The following is a 25,329-nucleotide window of genomic DNA, read 5'->3' as shown; positions in this document are numbered from 1 at the left end:
TGATGGATATTTAGGTGGATTAAAGGGGTGATGGATGTTAAGGTAGAGTGGGAGGGTGATGGATGTTAAGGTGGAGTAAAGGGGTGACGGATGTTAAGGTGGAGTAAAGGGGTGATGGATGTTAAGGTGGAGTGGGGGGTGACGGATGTCTGTGCTGCTGTTCCCTCCTGTGCAGGCTCACATCGGGAAGACCTTTGAGAAGCAGGCAGCCGTGCAGGGGATGATTGACAGCCGGCTGGCCTGCCTGAGGAAGCTGGCCGACAAGCACGTGCGGCCCATCCAGCTGGTGGCCCCCCGGCCAGAGCACCAGCCCCGCTCCAAATCGCCCATCTTCTCCCCCAAACATGGTACAGATGGCCTATACACACACACACACACACGCACACGCACACGCACACGCACACGCACACACACACACACACATACATACAGACACACACATACATACACACACACATACAGTACACACACACACACATGCACACACACACACAAACACACACACACACACACACACACACACACATGCATACACAAACATACATACACGAAAAACGTTAAATACTTCATGACGCATAAGCACAGATACTCGGCGAGCATCAATATGTAGAGCACGCTGTGCCAAAATCACAGACATGCAACGCAGCCCCAGAAACACACTCTTCCTCTCACTCACACGTGAACAGCAGCGCACACTGCACACACACTCGCCCCCCACACAACCCAGTCTCACACATGGCTGGATCACATGATCACATGCTCACTGTCTCACACAGGCACAGGCACAGAGATGCAAGCATGGGTTTGAAGGATCACAGTTCTTGTATGGCAGCTCTCTCCAAAGCGCCCTTTTGAAGTGTGGAGATCATACAAAGAGGAGTGGGATTCCACTTTCATGTTTAGCCAGCTATAAAGATGTTTACTAGATATGGCAGCCATTGATGGCGGCACCTTCTCTACACTTTCAGTGCCTCTGGTTCTTACCATGACTTTCAATTAAACCACTGTGTGTGTGTGTGTGTGTGTGTGTGTGTGTGTGCACGTATGTGTTATTGCGTGTGTTTGTGAGTATGCTTGGGTATGTGTGTGTTTAGGTGTCTGTTTATGTGTACGTGTCTGAGTGTTCACTTGTGTATCAGTATGTGTGTGTGTGTGTATCTATGTGTGTGTATCATGTATGGTGCCCTTTAGATGCCTCTGTCCTTTCATTGTGATTCATCCTCTCTCATCCTGTCTGCCTGATGTGAACACTAACAACCTGATCCCCAGGCACCCCCCCCACCCACACACACACACACACACACACGCGCACACACACATCCTCTAATGAAGTCATCAGCACAGGCCTCAAGTAAAGGCCTCCGACACCTAACAAGCACGTAACCATGGCGAGGACCCCCTCACACACCCGTTCAGGCGCGGCCTAGCGAACGAGGCGAACCTTTTTACCTCTTCTCCTCCGTCTCACCCCCTGTGCTAATCAATCGCTGGGGATCGCCGCGCGTCCCCGGGGGTGGTGGTGGTGGGGGGGTTTGAGCGTGGCTCTACTACGTGTCATTCCTCTGTTAGCGCCGAGCGCCGCTAGGGCCATATGGCGCTCCCATACATTAAAGAGCGCTTTGATCCGCCACCACCGCTGGGAAAGCCAGAACAAAGGCGAGCGTATAGCTCCCAATTAAAACCTCCCAGTGATGAGGGAAGGATAGCACCACCATTTATGTTCGTGGGTGAATTATTTCACATGGACCCCCCTCCCTACCTCAAGCACACACACACACACACACACGCACACACACACGCACATACACGCGCACACACGCTCCAACCCCCACCGTCACTACCATCATCTTTTCATTTAAAGGCAGGGGTAATGAGAAAAGCGGGGTGGGGAAGATATGTTGCGAGACCTCTGACAGACTCTCATCTCGGTGTTTTTTTTTTGTCTTTTTGCTCAGAAGTGAGGGAATGAAGTCCTTTAAGAGAGAGAGATCAAGAGAAACATGTTGGGTGTGATTAGAGTGATAGAGGAGACTGACACGCTGTGATGTTCTATGAATAGAGAGAGATGGAGAGAGAGAGGGAGAGAAAGAGGGATGGGGGGGATTGTTGATGGGAGAGAGACGGAGAGGGAGATTGAGAGGACACAATCAAAAGGAGGATGCCAATCAGATCTTGGCAGAGGATGACACGTTTGGGAAGCTGGAACTCTCACCCTGCATGTATTATCAGTGCGGCGCTCCTCAAAGCCCAGCTCCAGCGCTGACTGGAGCGGGGACTCAGGGTTAACACCAAGGTCAAATGGAGGTCAGGTTGATGGAGGGGTAACACTTGTAGGAAGGGCAAGGGCATACAGGACATGAATCCATTGCTGTCTGCCATCATCCATAGTCCTCAGTAGTACACATCAGAAGGAGTTCTAATCTCTTTGTGGCGTTCAGTGCAGTCCTGGGCTCATAAGTGCTGTTCCTTTGTGTGCTCACTTTGATACAGACTTGAAGTTCACCTTTGACCTCTCTCTGCCGGGGAAGAGGGGATCCAGGAAGAGCCCCAACTCACGGAAGGTGACATCTCACCCTGACCTATATAACTGAAGTGTCAAGTGGCTTTGTTGCTTTGTGACATGCAGCATAGCAATTTAAATGAGATTTGATTCTGTTTAGCTTCCATTGGAGGTTGTATGAATTTTGGTGCTATCATTATTTTTCTTTTTAAATCTTGTGTTGAATCGTTGTTTCAGATCGAGGTGATGCATGATTACCAGGAGAACCGCAATTATCTGTCCTACGGTGTTGATGGGGAGGACAGTCCAGACGTTCTGAAGCGGTGCGGCAGCATTCTAACACCCACCTCTACAGTCACAACACCAACTCTACAAACACACTGGCATACAGTATATTGGACATCTTCATTTAATAATGACAGTGTTTATGTTCTTTCTTTGTATAAAGCAAAGTACAGGTCCAGCAGTTAACAATACAATGTGTGTGCGTGTGCGTTTTCATTTGCGTGTGCGTGTGTGTGTGTTTGTTTGTTGGGACAGACACGTGATGCGGGAGATTATTGAAACTGAGCGGGTCTATGTGGAGGAGCTGCTGTCTGTATTGCTGGTGAGAGCTGTTTTCAGTGGACTAAAGTAGACAGCAGCACTAGCTGGAGTCCCATAGAAACATATCAATAAAACATTGTGTCTCAGGGTGAACATGCTTTGCAAATGTCTACAGTAAAAAAGACTGTGAAGTGTGAACATTTGTGATGAGGATGAATTTGTCTTGAGTTTTGATGATGGTGGCACTGATGATGACCTCGATTATAATAACAGTCATGATGATGATGATGATGATGATGATGATGATGACGATGATGACGATGATGACCATAGCCATTTGATTGGTCTCTAAAGGGCTACAGAGCAGAGATGGACAACCCCTCCATGTGCACCCTTCTGCCCCCCAGCCTACGCAACAAGAGGGACATCCTGTTTGGAAACATGCCAGACATCTACAACTTCCACAGCAGGTGGGGCCACAGCTCCAAAGGAGCATGATGGGGAGGTGTGGAGGGCTCCTGGGGGTCAGAGTGGCCGCCTCTAACTGTGCTCTTCTCACCACAGGGTGTTCCTGCAGGACCTGGAGAGCTGTCTGGAGACTCCGGAGGCAGTGGGGGCCTGCTTCCTGGAGCGGGTGAGGAACAAGAGCTGTGTGTGTGTGTGTGTGGGGGGGGGGGGGGTATGTGTGTGTGTGTGTGTGTGTGTGTGTGTGTGTGTGTTGGGGGGGGGGGGGGTGTATGTGGGTGGGTAGGTGGGTGGGTTGTGTGTGTGTGTGTGCTTGTATATTTCTGTGCTTTTGTTTTATAGACATCCTATCCAGTATACCTGTCTCATAAAACCCTTCTCATGTGTCCAGAAAGAGCACTTCCAGGTGTACGAGCGCTACTGTCAGAACAAGCCTCGCTCAGAGTCCCTATGGAGACAGTACTCTGACTGTGCCTTCTTCCAGGTCTCCATTCAGTCCTTATCATTAACATTTACACTCTAACTAAGCTTTTGAACATCTCCACTCGTGTTCACGTCTCCGTGGGGATTAAATCTCTCTGTTCTGCTTGCTGCATTGCCAGGAGTGTCAGAGAAAACTGGAGCACAAACTGGGCCTGGACTCCTACCTGTTGAAACCGGTCCAGCGCCTTACCAAGTACCAGCTCCTACTCAAGGTCAGCACTCCATGATAGCAGCAATGCTACCAACACTTCACAGCACAGCACAGTACTGACTGTGCCTTTTATTAGCCACATTTCAAATCCACACGTCTGCCTTTCTGCCTCTCTTCTGGGCTAGACTCCCTCCTGCTAAGGGTGTCCCTCTGGAGGGAGGTGTTCATCTCCACCAATCCTCACCATTGTAGACATTTGTGGGTTTTTGGGTCTTGGTCGATCTAAAGTGGATTTCCATTGTCAGTGGCCCTGTACAATTTGTGATACAATTCCAATTGAATCTGAATATCTGCTCAGAATATTGAGTTCATAAATGATCAGATAGGAACTGTGGAGATCAAAACAGAGATAGGAACTAGTACCTCCACTCTGCTCCCACTTTTCGGATGTTTCTGAAGGAAAGCGAGTCGTGCCGGTGAAGACTTCAGAGACAAAGCCACTGTTTTCAATTGACGTGCATTCAAACCAGCAAACGGGTTCAAAGGATCAGCATGACAGCCCTGTTCAGTCAACTTCAAGCTGTGCTCACCTTCAAGCACATCACGAGCGTGCATGCTGCCGCAGTGGAGTTCAGAGACTAGACTCACTGTTATTTCGCGAGAGGTTAGGGCCTTTGATGAGCGCTCTGAGTCAGTATGCCAAACCGCAATGCATTCAAGGTTATTTTGGTATTAAATGACAGCCGTAAAAATAGGAATCAAAATTACCACATTGCCACAAACATCCACCGTGCCTCAGCCTGGCTTCCCTTATGAAAACAAACTTTGCAAATCAGGAGTTGTTGTTATCAACTTTCAGATTATGTGTTAAAGTGTGATGGATGGAGATGCCTTCACACCTTACTGTGAGATGCACTGCAGTCAGTACAACACAATTCACAGCTTCACTGCACCACAGTGTGAATCTCTGCACTTGGCTGCAGAAGCGTGATCCTCTCTCCAAAAGCACAGGAGATGGCCAATGTGGATGAATGCTCTACAGAGTGTGAAGGTGACCTGGTGTAGTTAGCAGGGCCAGAGAACATACAGCTTTGAGTTATCGAGCATGACTGAACCCCACCGGAACATGATGTCAGGAGGGGTGAATAGCCTGCGCTGTTCCCTCACTAGCACACCGCGCTCAGTTAAACTGAATGCCCGTGGAAGGGGTTGCCTGGCAACATGCGTGTTGTTAACCAAATTACACGGTGTGATAACATGTTTAGTGCCACCTGTCAGTATTGCTTCCACATATTTAAATGTGACATAATATTTTGCTCCATAATGTCAACAGCTGGAAATGTCAGGGGAAGCTGCTACCTATGAGACCTGTGATCGGAGAATGATGTTAACATGGTTTAAAGCGTCACTTTTTACCCATGACCAGACATTGAGCTGGCGGCTGACTAATGCCTGACATGATTTCAGATATTAGTATGAATGAATAAAGATGCTCTATAGATTGAAGGCACTTACCAAGCAGTTGACAAGCGGTTGTATTCCGTCTCCACTGGTCTGTTTCAGGAGCTGCTGAAGTACAGTGCGGGTTCAGAGAGCACATCTGAACTGCAGGGGGCGCTGTCTGCCATGCTGGACCTCCTGAAGTCTGTTAATGACTCCATGCACCAGATTGCCATCACCGGCTATGAAGTGAGTGTCTGCTGCTGCTTGAGGCAGGCTTACTCTCTAGTCATCAGTGTAGGAGTTTTAGAGTGATGCACGTAAGAGGACGATTATTACATGATTGTGTTACAGTACAAGTCTTACTTTTGGGCTAGATAATATTCTGCCTGTAAATGAACCTTCTTGTGTTGTTTGATTGTATTTCTCATATAGCAGTTGTGTTATATGGATATAAATTGGCATGTTGTTGCTGTTTGCTGCCACTAGGGGGACCTGGGCGCGCTGGGCCGCTTGCTGATGCAGGGCTCGTTCAGCGTGTGGATCAGCCACAAGAAGGGCCCCACGCGTATGAAGGAGCTGGCGCGCTTCAAGCCCATGCAGCGGCACCTGTTCCTGCACGAGCGCGCGCTGCTCTTCTGCAAGCGGCGCGAGGAGCACGGCGAGGGGCCCGACAAGACGCCCTCCTACAGCTTCAAGCACTGTCTCAAGGTGGGGGGGCACGGGGGGGCCACCCCTGCTGGGCCGTGTTTGGTACAGGTCCTCCTCCCCGCTGGCACTCGCTGCGTGTGTGTGTGTGTGAGTGTGTGTGAGTGTGTGTGTGTGTGTTTTAGGCTGAGGGGCCATGTCATACCACCCACTGTTATCTTTCTCATCTCTCACTGAGCCATAGCTCAGGGGGACGTGGGTAGTGCCAACCTGAGGGCTGTGTGTGTGTGTGTGTGTGTGTGTGTGTGTGTGTGTGTGTGTGTGTGTGTGTGTGTGTGTGTGTGTGTGTGTGCCAGCTGGAGGCCTGTTAAACTGACTGATGATTAGTTGAGAGTTTGTTTTTGGAGGCCTGGGAACAGGCAGTGTGGGCTCAGTCCTGCTGTGAACATGTGGTGTGTGTGTGTGTGTGTGTGTGTGTGTGTGTGTGTTTGTGTGTGTGTGTGTGTGTTCGTTCTCCCTTGGCAGATGAGTGCAGTAGGCATTACGGAGAATGTCAAGGGAGACGTGAAGAAGTTTGAGATCTGGTACAGTGGCAGGGAAGAAGTCTACCTGGTGCAGGTGAGCCAGCTCTGCAACAGTGCTTTTTGTTTTGCTTTTTTTTGCTTTTTCTAAAATCCTTTTTTTAATTAACTGGATAATGTGAATTAAGTGTTTCTTGTTGTTTTTCTCTCTCTGTCCAAAGGCACCAACAGTAGAAGTTAAGCTAGCTTGGCTGAACGAGATCCGCAGAATTCTCACCAACCAGCAGAAGATTCTCAGAGGTATTCATTCACATGATCAAGTGTGGCCTGATGTACTAGTGACTGTGTCCTGTGTTGAGTAAGAGTGTGTCCTGCTCCACGTGTGTTGAGTAAGAGTGTGTCCCGCTCCATGTGTGTTGAGTAAGAGTGTGTCCTGCTCCACGTGTGTTGAGTAAGAGTGTGTCCTGCTCCACGTGTGTTGAGTAAGAGTGTGTCCTGCTCCACATGTGTGTTGAGTAAGAGTGTGTCCTGCTCCACGTGTGTTGAGTAAGAGTGTGTCCTGCTCCACGTGTGTTGAGTAAGAGTGTGTCCTGCTCCACGTGTGTTGAGTAAGAGTGTGTCCTGCTCCACATGTGTGTTGAGTAAGAGTGTGTCCTGCTCCACGTGTGTTGAGTAAGAGTGTGTCCTGCTCTACGTGTGTTGAGTGTCTTCTGTCTCACTGTCCTCATAGATGAGCTGTCCCTCACCCACCCAACCCCGGAACACATCCAGTTATCCCCACCCCTGTCTGAGAGGTAAGAACACACACACACACACACACACACACACACACACACACACACTGTTTGAGAAGTTATTGCTGTTACCTGTTGTTTTACTGTAAGTTGTTCCCCATGTTCTGTTCCCCTCCCTCTCTAAATCTTAGTCTTTTCCTCTATGTAGTCATAGTGTATGTGTTGTGTTTGTGTAGCTAAGTACAGTAGCAGCTTGTGAGCTTGTGTGCAATAACACCTCCATGATCAGCAGGCCTCTTAACTTGAGCTACTAACTCCCTCTGCCATCTTCATTCCCATCCCCACATTATGGTCCTGACTCCTGTCCAGACACAACGTACTGTAAGGCTCAGCACTTACTAATGAGCAGACCTCAGAGATGTCATCACCAGACCTCTAGGGTTAGCTTAGCCTATGGATATTTCTAGGGTAGGAGCAGGCTTCATGCAGTCTCTTTTTGGTTTTTAAGAGTGCTGGCCCCAAACTTAGAAGTAATCAGAAAAGGAGAAAAGGTTGCCATTTGCATACAGCAACCCTTTTTATAGCAAACAACAATCTTTTTTATTTGTGCCATAACCGTGACTTTTTCTCCTTTTCTGATAGTTGAACGTATGCTCTGAGGTTGTCAAGGCTCTGAGTTAGTCAACTCACTCAGTAGAATGAGGACATCTGTTAAACCATCATCTTGGCCAGGATCTTTAAGACCATAATTTACCGTGTGTGGTTGTGTGTGTGTGAATCTTTTGTGTGTGGACGAAAGTGTGTGTCAGCGTTGGTGTGTACCAGTGATCATCTCTCACTTAACATTGTACATATGTGTGTGTTGGAGTGACTCATCAAGCTTGCTGAGTGTTAGGATGATCCAGGTTACTATAATATGAGCACGTGCAGTTAGCCAGGCTAAGCTGGTGAGGGTGAGTGTGTTTGTGATGGTGGTGCAAGTGAGGATGATGATGGTGGCTGGATGATGAGGAGGCGGTGAGTGGTGACCGGCCGTGTGGCGCGGCCTGCCTTGTGCTCCTCCTGCAGGGCCCTGCGCTCGGGCCTGAAGGGCTACCTGCCGCGGCTGGACCTTGTGTCTCTGTCGGCCGGCGCCTGCGTGTGCCTGCGCTCCCGGAGCCCTGCCCGCCCCTCCCAGCGCCAGTGACGCTAGCCCGCCGGGGGTAACACACCCGCCAGCGCCGTGCCCGCTCCGCAGACTCAATCAAAAAGGGAGGGGGGGGGGGGGGGGGGGGGATAAGAGCCTAAGAACTGCACCACTGTGTTTGCCTCCTGCCCCATACTGACTACACACAGTCAACAGCTCTGTGGCTGCTCCATTCACCAGTCCTCACCATCTGCAGCTGTCCCATCACCCCCCCCCCCCCCCCTCTCCCCCCTCCATGGTCCAGACGGAGTCACAATCAGCGCTTCATCCGCTGCCCCCGGTCAGACGGTCATATGTCTCTCAGTACCAGGACATGCTTTGCAACTTCGCTCCATTATTGCATTGGTTTGTGCAGTTGTTTGGCATGAAGTGCAGACACAACAAACACGCAAACAAACAAACAACAGCCTGACGGGAGAAGTGACCAGACATAACAAGCTGTTTGCTTTGACTTTCATCATGGTGCTGTTGTCTTCTCAGCAGAAAGCTGAAACATGCTTCTAAGATGGGGCTCGCTTTTTGAGATCTGACCTTTTCAAGCAATTAGTAATTAGTCCTGAACTTTTTTGCCTCTCAAATGGATATACATCAGATTTATCCATGAAAAAATGGATCTTAATAAACCGAGACCAGATCTGTAGTGTATTTCATCTTTAGTTCTGTCCAGCATGACTCTGCACTTCAGGAACACAGAGTTTGTCCACATTGTTCTGTTCTGGGTAATGGCTGTGACATGGACTCTCTGTGCAGTAGCCTAAGCTTTTGGTACAGTGGTCAGTTTGTGCCACTCTGTTTTGGTGTTTTTGTGTGTGTGTGTGTGTGTGTGTGTGTGTGTGTGTGTGTGTGTGTACCTCTTCCTAAATTGAGAATACATTCAGTGTTTTTTATTCCCAGCAAGCAGCAGCGGACCTCGGTGAGCTCAGAGGACACAGAGTCAGGCCGCAGTAGCCCCGACCCGCTCAGCTTGTCCCCACAGCATCGGCGCAACAGACGCAGTGAGTCTCTCACAGACACACACACACACACACACACACACACACACACACACTCAGACACACACACACACACACACACACACACACACACACACACATGGAGCCATGCACATCTCTATTCTCTTCCATGATCACTGCCAAGAGAGTTCATCCCCCACATCTAACTCCCACTCCCTAAATCTGAGCAGCACTGACTCAATCTTCAGAAACACATCAGCTGTCTCTCAGTTTTACATCAATTGCCCTTTGCAGAGCTGGAGTCAAGAGCTTCTAATGGAGCAGTCTTTTCACATCAAAGCCGTCATTGCACAGAATGTCCAGTAGAGTGCAGTAGAGATCATGTCTGTGGTGTGTGTGTGTGTGTTTGTGTGTGTGTCAGGCTGGCCTGGAGCTCTCCACTCAGTGGATATCTGTGAGGGTCTGCTGGAGGACTGGAGTGGAGGCCATAGCCCCTTCCCGCTGTCTGACACTGAGGAGGAGGACATTGTCCACCTGGTGAGGCCCTGACCCGCTGCTCCTGATGGAGTCATGCTCAAACAGGCCGTGTCTGGCCAAGCTGTGCTCAGTAGATTATTTCAATCCATTACACAAAGGACTAGCTGGACTTCCTTTATTTGTACTGTTCTGTCTTGTGTGTCAATCAAATAAGATACTGTACATCTGCTGTATGCCTATAATATATTACTGTACATGAAACATGAATTGTACTGCATTACTCTAGCCCTGTAGTCTGCTAAGCTAGTTCCCTCCCCCATTGCCTCCCTCAGACCCCGGGCAGGTACAGGACCAGGGCTGACGCTCCTAGAAATGGGCCCCATGAGCTCATCGTCAGGTGTGGGGACATCATCCAGCTGCAGCGGGAGGACAGTGAGGGCATCTGGTCAGTAGCTGCTAAACCTATTGGTTCCATGTCCACAATAAGTACATGTTCAAAGACACTGCTACCAAGTTATTTTCATATTACAAGTAGCCTACTGTCATGCTCAAAGGTGTGTTAGAATACAGTGTACTCAGGCCACAGTCTAGCTTTTCATGGCTGTGTGTGCCTGCCTACGGGTGACTATAGTAGTGTTGTGTGGTGCTCTCTCCACAGGCTGGTGAAGAACTTGAGTCGTAGACAGGAGGGCCACCTCCAGGCCTCCACGCTGCAGCACGTCCTGGCAGACAGCAGCAGAGGACATTGCACCCGGCTGGGGGGTAGGAGGACATGTTATTCATGAGGTCACCTCCGTAGCCCTGGCTCCTGTATCTCACACATGGGACCGTGCCCCCACGGGTGCCCTATCACCGACGCTCCACTGGCACCACATTTGCCTCTCACTGACCAATGACAATGACAGTGACATGCTGGGGTCCCGCCCTCCCTACATCTGCACACACACACACACACACGCACACACACACACACACTCACACACACATGTCAATTTCACGTCATGCTGACATTCGCGGGGTTCATTCCCATATGTGAGATACAGAGTGAACATTGGCCATAAGACCATACAGTATAAAACTCCTCATGATACTCTGCAACAGTAATCAGAATGGACATGTTATCTCCCTAATCCTCTTTGCTTTTGGACAATCTGTTTTAAAGGAACATCGCACTGAACATTATAAATGCAGTTATCCCCTCAGATAGATTGTGATGTTAGGGCTCTAAGCATAATCTGCTATCAGCTGTATTTGTTCCGATTCTGAGTATTGTGTCGTTTGTTTTGCTCCCTTATCCGTATGCCCTGCAGACCCGGGAAATCTGAAAGCACGGAAGCTGAGCTCGCCGTAGACGTGGAACACCAGCGCCGGCCGCTGTGGACCAGCTGCTCTGAGAGACTCCGGAGGTGTGCTGGAGAGAGAGAGGGTCCTCTGGAGGTGTGCTGGAGAGAGAGAGAGGGTCCTCTGGAGGTGTGCAGGAGAGAGAGAGAGGGTCCTCTGGAGGTGTGCTGGAGAGAGAGAGAGGGTCCTCTGGAGGTGTGCAGGAGAGAGAGAGGGTCCTCTGGAGGTGTGCAGGAGAGAGAGAGAGGGTCCTCTGGAGGTGTGCAGGAGAGAGAGAGGGTCCTCTGGCGGGCGTTGGGACTGAGGCTACTGCCGCTTCACCAGGAGGGGGGACGTTACTGGACCTGTGGTGTGAGGCGCTCTCCAGGAGGGGACCGGACACAGAACACACTCTCCAGTGAGGCCATGCAGGCCCTGCAGGAAGGACAGGTAGCTATGGTGCACTGGACTCACTCACCTGTGGTGGAGGCCTGCTCTCTCTGTGGTGGGAGGGTATGCTCAAGAACACTGTTGCTCCAGATAAGGAGGTGAGGTATAGCTATCTCAGCTAGTTCCTCTCAAGAGAGCCTCCACCTTTACTGTGCCCTCCCTCACCACCACCCAGACCCCCCTCACTCAGACACTGGGCCCTGGACCCTGGAGTACTGCAGAGAACTTCTCAAATACCTGCACATGATGTGTTTTCTTCATGATGTGCAGGAAATGTGTTGTCTTATTAGCGTGTCAGTGTGTATGCATATGTGTGTGTGTGTGCGTGTGTATGTGTGCATGTGTGTGTGTGTGTGTGTGTGTGTGTGTGTGTGTGTGTGTGTGCGATTCAGATGTGTTTGTGAGGTTTTGGCTTGACCTGACTTTTGTAATGCGGTTGTCTATTTCACGTGGACATTTTAATCAGTGGTACGTGTGTGTTTGTATGCGTGTGGTGCCGGGCGTCTCTTCCTCAGTGACCGCCGAGGTCACACACCCAAAGGCTCTCCCCGAGCTCTATGCCAAACCATGCTGTGCCATAATGCCTTTTTATTCCGTGTATTTTGGCCTCTCTCTCACTTTGCTAGCTCAACGTAGAATTTGCTATCCCTGCTGCACAACTCTTGCGCAATAACTTGTGTTTGACCTCAGACGTTACTGTAAAGGCACTTTAAAGGCTGTAAAAGAGATACTGGAAACCAAAAGCTTTATGATATTTTTTTTTTGAGCTTGGTCACACTAATGCTGCATGGGTGCTTCATTCCCAAGGTCCTTGACTTAGAACTGTGCTCCACTCCCCAAGGGGAGTATTCAGACTGAAGATATGCACGCCTAGATTTCCACACTTATCCACATTCTCAGATACTTACTTCTTCCCCCTTGCACAAATACTCAAATCTCTCTCTCTCTCCTCCTCCCCCCATTACTATAGCTTATACACATATCCTTCAAATGGAAAATACTGTAGGTTTGGTTAAGATCTTGCCTGTCTGCTTCTTCTACTGGTTTGTCGACTGCAAATAGGTTCACTTTTTTTTGGCAAACCCAGCCCTCTACTTAACAATAGATCAAGAAGTGAAATGGGATTTGGACATCTGAAGGTCTCCACCAGCGACTGCTTCCACGTGACTTCTCCTCACAGACTGACACGTCTTGTAGTTCTGCTGGAGAGTCGGGGCGGCACGGCACAGCACAGCACAGCCATCTTCCCCCTCTATCTCCTACTTCAGAGGAACAGAGCGGCGAATCGCGGGCACGTGCCGCTCCTCCACTATCACCACATTATTAATCTTAGGCTTTCCATTAAACAGGATCATACAGCAAACATGAAATATACCCACTGTGTCGAACACTTAATTAAATATTGATTGCAGACTTATATGAATTTACCACATCAAATCAAGCCCCCAGTTGGAGGTTGGAGGGCCGCCTTTGATACGCTGGCGTTTGAAGTGGAAATGAGGCCAGCGTAGCAGCAGGCATGGCTGCAGAGTACACATTTTGTGTGTTATTAATTTATTTATTTCGCTATCAAGTTGTTCTCTCTCAGCGTGAGGCAGGGCTTCATAAGACTGCTTAAGTGACGTCTTCTGCACACCACCACCACAGCCTTCTCTTCTGACTTGCAATGCCACATCACGCTCTTTTTTTTTCACAGGGAGGATGCAATATGGCACTTGTCTCCGCTCTCCAACGCTGCAGGTCTTCCGCTCTTTTTTAAGCATCGGATGTTGATGTTGACAAAACGGAGACAAATATAGGCTCAAAAAATGCTGTTTATCCTGACAAGCACCATAATGCTTGTTGCTAGGCAACTTTTTTCGTGTGGAGAAAAATGCATGGCACTTTACAACCTTTGACAGGTTTGTTTAGCTCCAAATATGTTGTTAATAATTTAAACCAACTCTGTACAGTCTTTATTGTACGATTGAACTGGACTGTTTGTAATAAATAAATACGTTGACAAAACTTGCAGCCTCCTTAGTTCTTTAGTGGGATTTGGGCTTGAGTTAGCACCAAGCTGTCACCCTTTGAAACATCTTCTCAAATGATGAAAGCATGTCTTCTCCAGAAGAGCACTGCAGTGCAGTGGCTGTTGTTGAAGTATTGGGATTTTTTTTAAGAAGTAGGGCAGATGCCTTCTTTGGTGTCAGATATTTTTACATCGCTCACTTTTTTCTCGGAGCTCAATGATGATGTTTACTCCCTTGGTTGTAGAAAGGTTTAAAGTCAAGGTGATGCAAATGTCTTTTAAACACATTGTCCTACTCAGGCTCCTGCGATGATGATACTTAAAGGAGGAATATGAAGAATTTATATGTGAGTTATATGGTATGCCTGAACAACAGTACTGTATGTGTTTTATAGTTTAAAAATACTACCATCAGACGCACAGTCAAATGTTGATCACATCACTGGCCTGCAGATCGGATACTTAGTGTGTCAATGAAACCTGTGCAGTGATTTAGTGACAGTGATTTAGACTTCAGAAGAGATTGTTGCAGTATTGACTGTCAGTAATTCCTTAAGGGAACTGCAAGCCATTTATCTTCATAATCCATTCCTCTGATCAAATTTAATTAAACTCTTGAAGTAAAAGTGAGACAGTTTGTCACAGAAGGATCGATAAATGCAATATTCATCTGACTTAATGACTCATGACAAAACAGTTTAATGTGATGACTGATAGGCCCTGGCCTGCTTCAGTGATGGATGCCCTCTGTGTGTACCTGTGGCTACTGAACCCTAGTGTGCACACTCAAGTGTGTAATACTTCTCCTGGATGAACGAGCACACTGTACATGTATATCTGCATTATAAATCTGTCATGTTACTTAGTCCCTCTCTGCAGGACCTGTGGCATTGTAATCAATGGGCTCCGTCACAAGACAAATCAGCTCATGGAAATGGGAGGCCGTTTAGATTTGTTTTATCCATATCTTACAGACAAATCTCAAATGCATGCCTGAGCCAGACTACATTGCATTTCAAATGGGGTCGTCTTTTTATAGTATATATATATATATAAAGCCATATTTACTCCAGGATTAAGATGAATTGCCGTTTATAAAGCTATATATAAGCAGTATATATATATATATATATATATAAAGCCATATTTACTCCAGGATTGAGATGAATCGCCGTTTATAAAGCTACTAGAATATGTAGTAGTCCTTCACGTACAGTGCAGGGAGTGGCGTAGTCCTGTGGAAGGGGGGGGGGGGGGGGGGGGTATGGTTATGGGTCCACAGAGTCCACCAGCATCTCTCTGCTCAGGCCCATGACGTAGCGCATCCAGCTGTAGTAGTGTGAGATGCGGGTGTACACGCCGTACTTGCCCTCCTTGGCACACTCCTCGCCCCAGCTCACGATGCCCGTCAGGAACCAGGTGTCCTTGTAGCGCATGGTGTGGGGGCCCCCGCTGTCGCCCTGGCACGCGTCCTTGCCCACGTCGGCGTAGCCGGAGCAGAACATGAAGTAGGTGATGCGCTCGCTGGTGCTCTCCTTGCACTCCAGCCGCTCCACGTAGGGCAGCTCCACCTTCTGCAGCCGGCTGGCGGTGCGGCCCTGGAAGCGCATGCGGCCCCAGCCGCTGACCGTGGCCTCCCCCCCGGCGCGGAGCAGGGTCTCCGTGAAGGCCTTGGGCCCCAGGCAGATGGGCCGCGCGTACGGGGAGAACGCCATGGGGGCGGCCAGCCGCAGCAGCGCCACGTCGTGGTTGTACGTGCTCCGGGCCGGTACGTAGAGAGGGTGCACGTAGCGCTTGGACACCTCCAGATCCTGCTCGTGCCCCTCGGCCCTGTTGACGTCGTGCTCACCTGAGGATTACAGCACACAAAACACGACTCGTATATTTATCCACCATTTAGTGGATTTAGTGGTGTAGCTAGATTAGTAGTCTGGGGTCTTTGCGCAGCCCCAGAGGGAGAGATCAGGAGAGGGGTGTGGTAGCCGGGGGAGAGTTTCATGGTGAAGGTCATAGGGTGTCTCGTCTTACCCACTCTGACAAAGAATGACCGCTCTGGTGCGTCCACCAAACAGTGTGCAGCAGTGACCACCCACTCCTCCCCCACGATGGAGCCCCCGCAGAACACCTCCCCAGTGGAGCGGAGCACCAGCGCCACCTATGGGACAAATCACATCACAGCACACCGTCATCATTCACTAGATGTGCCAACTGCTCTTTCACATCTATGAATGTCACGTATCTGAAAGTTGAAGTTGCCTTTTAATTATTTAAATGGTTATGTACTTTTATTATATTAGTTCAGTCATCATAAACTATATAATGAAAATAATTATAACTCATGATTTATTCATTAGGAATAGACCTATATAAATATTACTCCATTCAATACTATAAATACAAATGTCATTCTAGGCTTCTGAATAATGCACAGCTTGTCATGTTGTCATGCTGTAATGACCTTACTTGTGCCTTTCTACATAGCCAGCCTAATTAGTCTAATTAGCTAACCGATGGGATTGTTTTTAGGATCAGGAGTAAGGACCAGCTGCACATATGTTCATAGCAGTAAATTGGAGATGAATAAACATGAAGAATAATATCCTTACCTGCCATGGGATCTCCCCAGGTGTGACCTCTTGCCCACCAACAATGCGCTTATGTTGGTTCTCGCCGTCGGCGGGGTTGATCATGGGTGGCTGGGTGTCTAGTGGAGCTGCTGTGGTGGTGGTGGGTGGCTGGGTGTCTAGTGGAGCTGAGGTGGTGGTGGTGGTGGTGGGTGGATGGGTCTCCGGTGGTGCTGTTGCGGACTGCTGCATCTGGTGCACCCACATGGGTAATCTGCTGCGTGAGGGCATCAGCCTGCCCCCTCGGGAGCCAGAGTTGGGGAGGGCGTTGGTGGCCGTGACGGTGATGGTGTCCGTGACGCCCATGATGTCCGTGGTGCCCGCGGTAATGTTGAGGGGACTCATGGTTGTGTTGGTGGAGTTGGTCAGCAGTGTCCGCACCGCACCACCCAGCCGGACAATCCTGCGGTCATAGCCACACGACCAATCTCCTGGAGTCAAGGTCAAGGTCAAGGTTAGATTTATCGCCATATAGTGAAGATACACAATAGGAATGTTTTACAGCCATTCACGTATGAATATGGTTGACATCAACAGACATGACAATAGTGACAGTAGATGCTGAGGTAGTAATGTTGAAAGTGCTGATGATATGCAGGCAGTGGGCAGTAAGTGCAGTGCAGTGGGCAGTGCACACAAGAAGTAGATTATCATGTTCTCTAGTGATTAAGATGTTACACTACTGTATGTACAGCATTGGCCATAGGAATAACACATAAGCACACAAGAATTTATGATGAATCTATATCCATACCCTATAGCCTATAGTGCAGTAACAGATACAGTAAGCTATAGGTATATGGCTATATTGCATATTAACATGAAGTAACTGCGCTAACAGATGAGTTTTGTGTGACATGTCGTTAAGGGATAAATGTGTCACCCTCTGACTGACAGGTCACTCCGTCCTCGGCCAGCGTGTAGCCAGTAGCGCAGTAGCACTCGGCTCCATGGCTGCCCACCTCCTGACAGAAGTGCATGCAGCCGCCGTTGTCCACGTCACACTGCCTGGCCAGCTCTGGACAAACACAACACATAAAGGTAAAAACAACCTCCATATTCCAGGGTTTCAATGTTCATTGGAGAATTTCAATGACAGACCATAACGACAGAACACTTCTGTTCTGATGGAGAAGGTCACATACATGTATATGTGTGTAACAGACTCTAAACAACTGTAACAACAGCTACATGTGAAAATCATGCTTTTATTCCTGCCTCATCAGACTCACCAATCTCACAGTCACTCCCCACGTAGCCCATCTTACATTTACAAATATACGCTCCCATCTGGTCCTCACAGTCCCCGCCATTCTGGCACGGAGATGATTTACACTGGTCTCCATCTGAAACACAAGCCACAGGTCACCTACCACTCTTTTAGCACACACAAGCAGACTTGTAGCCAGCACTCACACTCTTAGTCCTACTCTAGTGAAGCACACACTGTGATGAGGCCCTCTGTTTGAGTTTACACGGTTCAAATTGTGTTGAAATCACTTTCAGCACAACATTGCAATGTACTGAATTGTGCATTTGATTTTTATTATTGTTTATTTAGAAAACCGATTAAGACACCTACTGAATTAGACATACAGTATTCACAATTAATATACCCGAGATGTTCGCCCACACAGAGTTAAAGTCAACAGTGTAGGCAATGATTAAACACAAGCCTACCTAAGTAGCTCTGCCAAAAGTTCATCTGGAAAAACAAAAATAAGAAAACACATTGTGTTGAAATGCAGCATAATTCTTTTATGTTCTTAAGCTTTCCACCTCATGAACTGACCGTCTTCTCGTCATCTTCAAAGACCTCTCTGGCCTCCTCCAGGTCACAGACTTCTTCATGGCACTCGCGCTCTATGTTGCCTTCCATAAACTCCTCAAAAAAGCCCGAGTTGTGGCGCTTCTGCCTCCGGAGCACCCCGCTGGCTTCCCGTTTGGACTGGAACGGTTCTGCGGCGTGTGCTGGTGGCAGCTCCTGTAGGAGCACAGCACAGAGGAGGAGAAGGTGGAGAGCAGCCATTCCTGAGAGCTGATATCCGCTATAGGGACAGCTGGGATCACTTGGCCCAGTGCTCCAAAGTACAACTGTCTGTTTACAATGAGCCCGCATGACTCACGGTGCCCTCCGCAATCTATGTTTGTGTAGACAGTAGACACAGATGAGTGTTCTCTGCGTGGGACTTCCGGATTGATCAAATCAACAGATCAAATGTCCTCACTGCCAGAAATATCACTAGGGTACCATTCAAAGCCAGTCCTTTTGTTACCATGTGTCCTGCTGGCAGTAGGCTACTTCTATCCAGATTTGATCTTATTATCCATATTCATCTTTTTATCCCAAACTTGTGCAAGCAATCTATAATAATGAAGTATTCAGCCACATATTTCTGGCATACCCATGTCTCTGTATTATGGGCATCTGTTAGGCATGTACTGTATATGTTAGTGTTAAATGTGATGCTATTGTATATATTACACATAGCCTACTCATTTGTTCCTCTCAACCAAAATGGGGATTGGAAAACAGAAGGAATGGAATTAAGTAACTCAGTTACTCAATTCAAGATGCCAAGACTGTTAGAGTTCATAGTGTTTATGTGATTACACATGGATCCTCTAGGTGGCACACCTGTCCCAGTAAACAGATTTAAATCAATGCTCGGATGATAAAACTGGAGAGATTTCACGGCCGTGACAAATCAGCTTGGTGTTTGAACTCGTATCATTATTTACAATAATAACCCAAGGGGGGGTGGGGGGAGTGATCCATACACAAATATAACATCAGCCACTGTGCTTTGGAGAATCAAAGGCAATTTTATGAGACTTTCTTTGAGGTGTAATGTTCTGGTGCTCCTGCAGTATCCATGCAGAATATTCCTTGAGCGTTTGTTACTTTATTATTTTCATTTTTGAGTCCGATTTATCTGGTGGGTAGAAGTATTGAATTATGGGAGGCCCCTCATACCCAAAGGAAATATCCCCAGAAGCATTGAAGGTCCACACAGTGCGTTCAAGGTCAACAAACTTTTTCGGAGGCTCCTGTGGGATGAGACAGAGAGGGAATGTAGAGAGTAATGGGAATAGAGTGTGCTCCACTCTCTGCTCTCCAGGGCAATCAGTGGGGATGCTCCCTGCCTCACTGGCTTCCTGCTCTATTCCCTCTCCCCACTCAGTCAATCAGAGCCCTCTCCAGTCCCCACACCACACCAGCCTCACCAAAGTAATGAAGGCGTCAGCCTGAGGGATGGAGAGATGGTTATCTCTCGCTTTCTCTCTCTCACTCTGTCTCTCGCAGTCTCTCTCTGTGTGTGTCTCTCTCTCTCTCTTTCTCTCTCTCTCTCTCACTCTGTCTCTCGCAGTCTCTCTCTGTCTGTCTCTCTCTCTCTCCCTCTCTCTCTGTGTGTGTCAGGTCTCTTACTATCATCAGTCGCTTCTCCAGTGTCCAGCAGTGACAGGGCGGTGGGGATGGCGGCTGACTCAGCAGGCCTTAGGGCGTCTCTGCGCCCCTCAGCTCCTCTTTCATTATCCTTGGTCGGCAGCCCAGCCCTTCCCCCACCCCCCCACCCCCCCATCACACGGCTGGAGCCCCCCCTTCGCCTCCCCGTGCCTCTCTCCTCTCTCCCTCCTCGCACCCCGAGGAGTCCCCTGGCAGCTCCCGTGGAGTCGTGTATCGACCGCAGGCATTTATATTTCATTGGGTCATTACTCTGATGAATTATTCAACCTTAAGTAATTAACACTGCTTTCCCCTTCCACTCAGAGAGCCTATAGCGCCGCGAGGACGGCTACAATAACAAAATGTTGAGGCCCTTTCCAATTCCACGAGGGGCTGTGGGTGACAGCCACTTTGAGAGAGCGCCTGGGATTGACAATATTCCATTACTGCTCCTGCACCAGTAATACCAGAAATGACACATTACTGACAGGAAGTGATACACAACACCCAGCACAGCCAGACCTGAATTGAGTTTGGGCTTTATGATGTGTGTGGATCTTTCAGTGTCAGTCCTTAAAGGTACACAGGTGTTTGTAGAGCCTGTGTAGCTTCATGGATGTACTTCAAGATTACAATGCATGCGTGACTTGAGAGGTGAGCTCTGATATTTAGAAACAGATGTTTCCCCATCTTCTTGTTAATATTTGGATGATTTATATCTCTACCGCAAGAATTTGGCTGGCTGAGGTTAAAAAGTGAACTTTCAATCAATGTGATAACCCATTTCAAACAGATGATCTAAATACACCAGTTAGCATGTTAGCAATCTTTTATCAGAGACAACCAAACTGTTGTTTACAGTATGTAGTTAGCTTACTAGTTTTAGACAATAAAATCTGAGATCTTCGTATTATTACCTTTTGACTCCAACAGAAACGGACATGCTTCTGACCTTTGCTGATGGCAGTGATCTCCCTTTGGCCCTCTTATGTTTTCTTTCCCTCCAGTCCCTGAAGCGTCGGAGGGGATTGAAGAAAAGACCGCCAACCTGAGGCTTTTGTTATACTGTATGCTCAAGCCCCCTTACCAAAAACGGTACAGTATAGGCTACAGTTAATTTCATCAAGTACACTCAAGTGCAGTTGATGTATAATTCCCAAGTTCACTTTTGGTAGTAGGCCTAAGTTTACAGTTGTAGTGCTTTATGGTGATGTACCTGTACATGTACTATGTTTATACTTCTGCGGACTAAATTGGCCCATTTGAAGTTTATAATTGTAAACTCGTGGGACTGAGAGTACTAGGCCTACTATACTGTAAGTAAACTAGTGAAGATACTAGTTATAACACACTTTTTAGTTCATTGTACGTATATAGTTTACATAGGCTACGTAGGCCTATACATAAAGTATTTTAAGGTGTAAAAGTAGTAAACTTTTAACTGTAATACAAGTGAATAGAAGTATTGTTTAGTAATAAATTGCATTTATATTGCTTATATACTGCATTTATATTATACACACAACAATGGCGTAGGCTGCCATGCAAGGCACCAACCGGCATATCGGGAGCACTTTTGGGGTGAAGTGTTTTGTCAGGAGGAGCTGGGCTTGGGTGACTCTTCTACCTCCTGAGCCACTGCCCCCCACTACTGATGTATATTTCTAGCCCAGTTTTTCATGTTCATGATAGTATACTTAAAGTAAATCCCCAGTAAAATATAAGTTAACCGGAAGGGTAATATCAGAATCAGCTAAGTGAATAAGATTAAATGATGCATTAAAAAGTCATGCAGCCTCTCAAAGACCAGTCTCTGGCTACAAATAGGCCTACAAGTAAGTACATTCAGTCTATTTAAGTATAAGTATTAAGTTCAGGTCAGATATACTTAAATCTGTATGTATTTAGTGTATCTATGACTATAATCAGTACACAAGCTATACTTATGCTTAGTTATTGAGTGGTTGTGGTTTAGCGATACGGTGAATGGACTGTAATGACTGGTGGGGCATGTGCACAGGAGCGGCCACTCTAGCATTAGTTCAAATTAAGTAGACCAACAGTACACTTCCATAAACTTCTTTTTGCTGAGGGTTCTCTCTGATTCAGGTTGTTACTGTGTGAACTGTGATTATTTGCAGAAAGGATAGTAGTTACATTCACATGAAGCATTGCCTTGCTTGCTGATTTAAGCCATAGTGTCAAGTGAGGCTTGTCAGAAGGATTTTGTATTTGCATTTGTAATGTGACACTTTATGTGTGAGTGAGTGTGTGTGTGTGAGTTTGTGTAAGTATAGCCTACCTGAGAGACTGCACACAGCTGAGCAGACAAAAACACCACCTGCTGTCAATGTGGCAATAACTAACATGAACACAATAGGGAAGTGTTTTGCTGTAATGATCTGGAAAAAACAACCAAACTGAATAATATATTTCTTAGGTTTGAAAAACATGTTGTCCTGCAAAGCAATCCAATTGAGCGTTACTGTAGGATTGTAGTTAACACACAGTGGATTGAGTTCATTTTTAAACATACATGCAGTAATAAATCCAGTGGCCCAGATGGCATCTCTGTGCTGCTCTTAAAGGCTTGTGCAGAACAGCTCACTCCAGCCTGGTGCCCCATTTTCCAACAGTCTGTGGATCTACACACTGGTCTCACCCTCTGGATAAATCCATCATAGTTCCAATAGCTAAAAAGTGTGTCCAACTGAAAGAAAAGATTTTGGTAACACTTTATAATAAGGGTACATGAATTCTCATGAACTAATGCATGAATTACGCATTAGTTAATCCATTAATATATCATGAATCATTATGACTTAACATGAATTCACTGATTGTCATTAATGAATTAATACATAAATAACTCATCATCTTAAGCATTAAGTACGGTTGGCACATCATCATGAATCAAGATTAATTAAGCATGATCATGATGACTTTTTGTCAGACAAAATCTTGGACATCACCGTCATGGAGAAAAAAGAAAAGTAATTACACATGAATTCATGTTAACTAAATGTCATGACTTATCATGAGTTAATTCATTAACTCATGCATTAATTATACATGAAAATCTCATTAATAAACATGAATTAATAGTATGTCATTAAAGACATCAGGTATGGACAACAAATTCATCTTGAGCATTAGGTAGTGGGTAAATCATTATGAATAATGATCAATTACACATGATCATGGTGATTTCTAGGTATTTGAAATGTGCTCCAAGGGGTAAGTAAACTATACATTAACTCATCATGAACTAATTAAGACCATTTTCAGAGAATATCGAAGAATCCACATCGTTCAAATATAGGCATGTCCTCATTAGCTAAGCATTATCTTTTCATTAGTTAATCATGTCTGTGGCCCCTCAGATAAAGTGATGGTGGTGGTGCTTTAAATGCATGAAGTTTGAAGTCATGCAAAAATGGTCAATTTACATTAATTATTGATGAATTACTCATGAGTTCCTCATGTTTGTGGCCCCTCACCTAAAGTGGTAAATGGACCCTTCTTTATCACTGACGGAAGAAGTGGATTCTTCGATATTCTCTGAAAATGGTCTTAATTAGTTCATGATGAGTTAATGTATAGTTTACTTACCCCTTGGAGCACATTTCAAAAACCTAGAAATCACCATGATCATGTGTAATTGATCGTTATTCATAATGATTTACCCACTGTACCTAATGCTCAAGATGAATTTGTTGCCCATACCTGATGTCATTAATGACATACTATTAATTCATGTTTATTAATGAGATTTTCATGAATAATTAATGCATGAGTTAATGAATTAACTCATGATAATTCATGACTTTTAGTTAACATGAATTCATGTGTAATCACTTTTCTTTTTTCTCCATGACGGTGATGTCCAAGATTTTGTCTGACAAAAAGTCATCATGATCATGCTTAATTAATCATGATTCATGATGATGTGCCAACCGTACTTAATGCTTAAGATGATGAGTTATTTATGTATTAATTCATTAATGACAATCAGTGAATTCATGTTAAGTCATAATGATTCATGATATATTAATGGATTAACTAATGCGCAAGATGTTAAACCCATGTGGCCCTGACTGTGATTGTAATGAGAAATACAAAGTTGTCGGTGATCAAGGCAGAGGTCAACTTGGCACTTGATCCATGCCAATTTCTTTAAAGACAGGGGAAGGGGTACTGATGATGCTACACACTTGTAGACGTTTCCTGCTGACAAGCCCAACTATATCACATCTCTGGAGGGGTTGCACTTGGGTTGGCCAACTGGATTCTGGGGGTGCTGTGCTGTGCCATCTTGGTTTGACCCTGCCAGTACCAAGTTCCACTCTCTGCACAAATGAATGCTCAAACAGCCACCGGAATGTTGTTTTCAAATGTTTGGATGACACAGCTATTCTCAGTGAACAGCACAAAGACACAAGTTCATCACAGCTTATCTTAAATGTGGCTAACGATGGTTCTGGATCCAGTCAGTGGGAGATCAGATCTGTGGTCGGACACAATACACACATCAATCAAGTCTGCTCATGCAAGTGTCTTGGCATTCACTTGGACGACATATTCAGCTGGAGGGTCCATGTTGAAATTTTGTGTTTTTGTCTATAAGACTCAAAGTGTACAGTGAAGACCAGAGGATTTTGTTTGTTTGTTTTGTTTGATTTCAGCAGGCTGTACTAGAGATCTTAGTCAGATAGGGGAACCTTCATGTGCAACTAAAAACTAAACTTACCTGTCTGTTAAACACCGCCATGAAGTTGCTGAGGGGGAAGGAAAACGACTCCCTTCAGTGGATATATGAGCAGTGTATTCTTATCACGCTGAGAGGATAATGACCGACCCATCATACCCTCCACACAGAATATGAGCTCTCACCCTCGGGCATGCGCTGAACAATACCCCACTATTAACTCAACCGCTTCCAAAACTCATTTGTGCCTACCTCAATCAAACTCTTAAATAGTGCTGCTTGAGGCTGTAGGGGCTGTGCAGTAGTTTCATAGTGTTTATTAGGGGGTGTGTGCAATATGTGGCATGTGCTCTACCAAGGGGTGGGTCCATGTGCAATGGATTGCTGTAATGACACTGTTATGTACAATGTGCTATTGTGGTTGACACAGCTTGTGTTGGGCTGTCTATATATGTTTATCTTGCCCTTGCTGTCTTTCTGCTGTTTTATGAGTTCTTCTGTACTGTGGAATCATTTATGTCAGCAGAATATGTATCCAAGATAAAAACATTTTTTAAAAATCTCCTATATGGGACAAGAAAATATAATCGTATCATATCGTATCGTATCGTACCATACCGTATCGTACCGTATCGTAATGTGGTGGAAACTATAGGGAGACCTC

General features: G+C 46.6%; 2 protein-coding genes across 2 annotated transcripts in view; one reads left to right on the top strand and one right to left on the bottom strand.

The window, feature by feature from the left end:
• mcf2a (MCF.2 cell line derived transforming sequence a) overlaps positions 1-12,171 on the top strand; it is a 27,946-nt gene extending 15,775 nt beyond the window's left edge. Inside the window, exons 14-31 of the mRNA XM_062524322.1 lie at positions 176-347; positions 2,491-2,561; positions 2,738-2,823; positions 3,041-3,107; positions 3,401-3,516; positions 3,611-3,680; positions 3,903-3,995; positions 4,114-4,206; positions 5,709-5,834; positions 6,075-6,296; positions 6,759-6,851; positions 6,976-7,054; positions 7,485-7,548; positions 9,569-9,669; positions 10,049-10,164; positions 10,437-10,549; positions 10,763-10,866; positions 11,415-12,171. Coding sequence (XP_062380306.1) covers positions 176-347; positions 2,491-2,561; positions 2,738-2,823; positions 3,041-3,107; positions 3,401-3,516; positions 3,611-3,680; positions 3,903-3,995; positions 4,114-4,206; positions 5,709-5,834; positions 6,075-6,296; positions 6,759-6,851; positions 6,976-7,054; positions 7,485-7,548; positions 9,569-9,669; positions 10,049-10,164; positions 10,437-10,549; positions 10,763-10,866; positions 11,415-11,455 — 1,827 coding nt within the window. The 3' untranslated portion in view covers positions 11,456-12,171. The remainder of the gene's footprint in view (positions 1-175; positions 348-2,490; positions 2,562-2,737; positions 2,824-3,040; positions 3,108-3,400; positions 3,517-3,610; positions 3,681-3,902; positions 3,996-4,113; positions 4,207-5,708; positions 5,835-6,074; positions 6,297-6,758; positions 6,852-6,975; positions 7,055-7,484; positions 7,549-9,568; positions 9,670-10,048; positions 10,165-10,436; positions 10,550-10,762; positions 10,867-11,414) is intronic.
• A 2,836-nt stretch (positions 12,172-15,007) lies between these two features.
• On the bottom strand, positions 15,008-18,645 carry f9a (coagulation factor IXa). Its single transcript, XM_062524170.1, has 7 exons — positions 18,302-18,645; positions 18,190-18,214; positions 17,742-17,855; positions 17,393-17,527; positions 16,492-16,940; positions 15,914-16,040; positions 15,008-15,734 (listed from the first exon to the last, which is right to left on the bottom strand). The coding sequence occupies exons 1-7, from the start codon at positions 18,626-18,628 to the stop codon at positions 15,154-15,156; spliced, it is 1,758 nt and encodes a 585-aa protein (XP_062380154.1). The 5' UTR covers positions 18,629-18,645; the 3' UTR covers positions 15,008-15,153.
• Between the last annotated feature and the right edge of the window lie 6,684 nt (positions 18,646-25,329).

The sequence above is a fragment of the Sardina pilchardus genome, chromosome 21 (genome assembly GCF_963854185.1).
Source record: "Sardina pilchardus chromosome 21, fSarPil1.1, whole genome shotgun sequence".
NCBI lineage: Eukaryota > Metazoa > Chordata > Actinopteri > Clupeiformes > Clupeidae > Sardina > Sardina pilchardus.
This window is presented reverse-complemented; position numbering and strand designations above follow the sequence as displayed.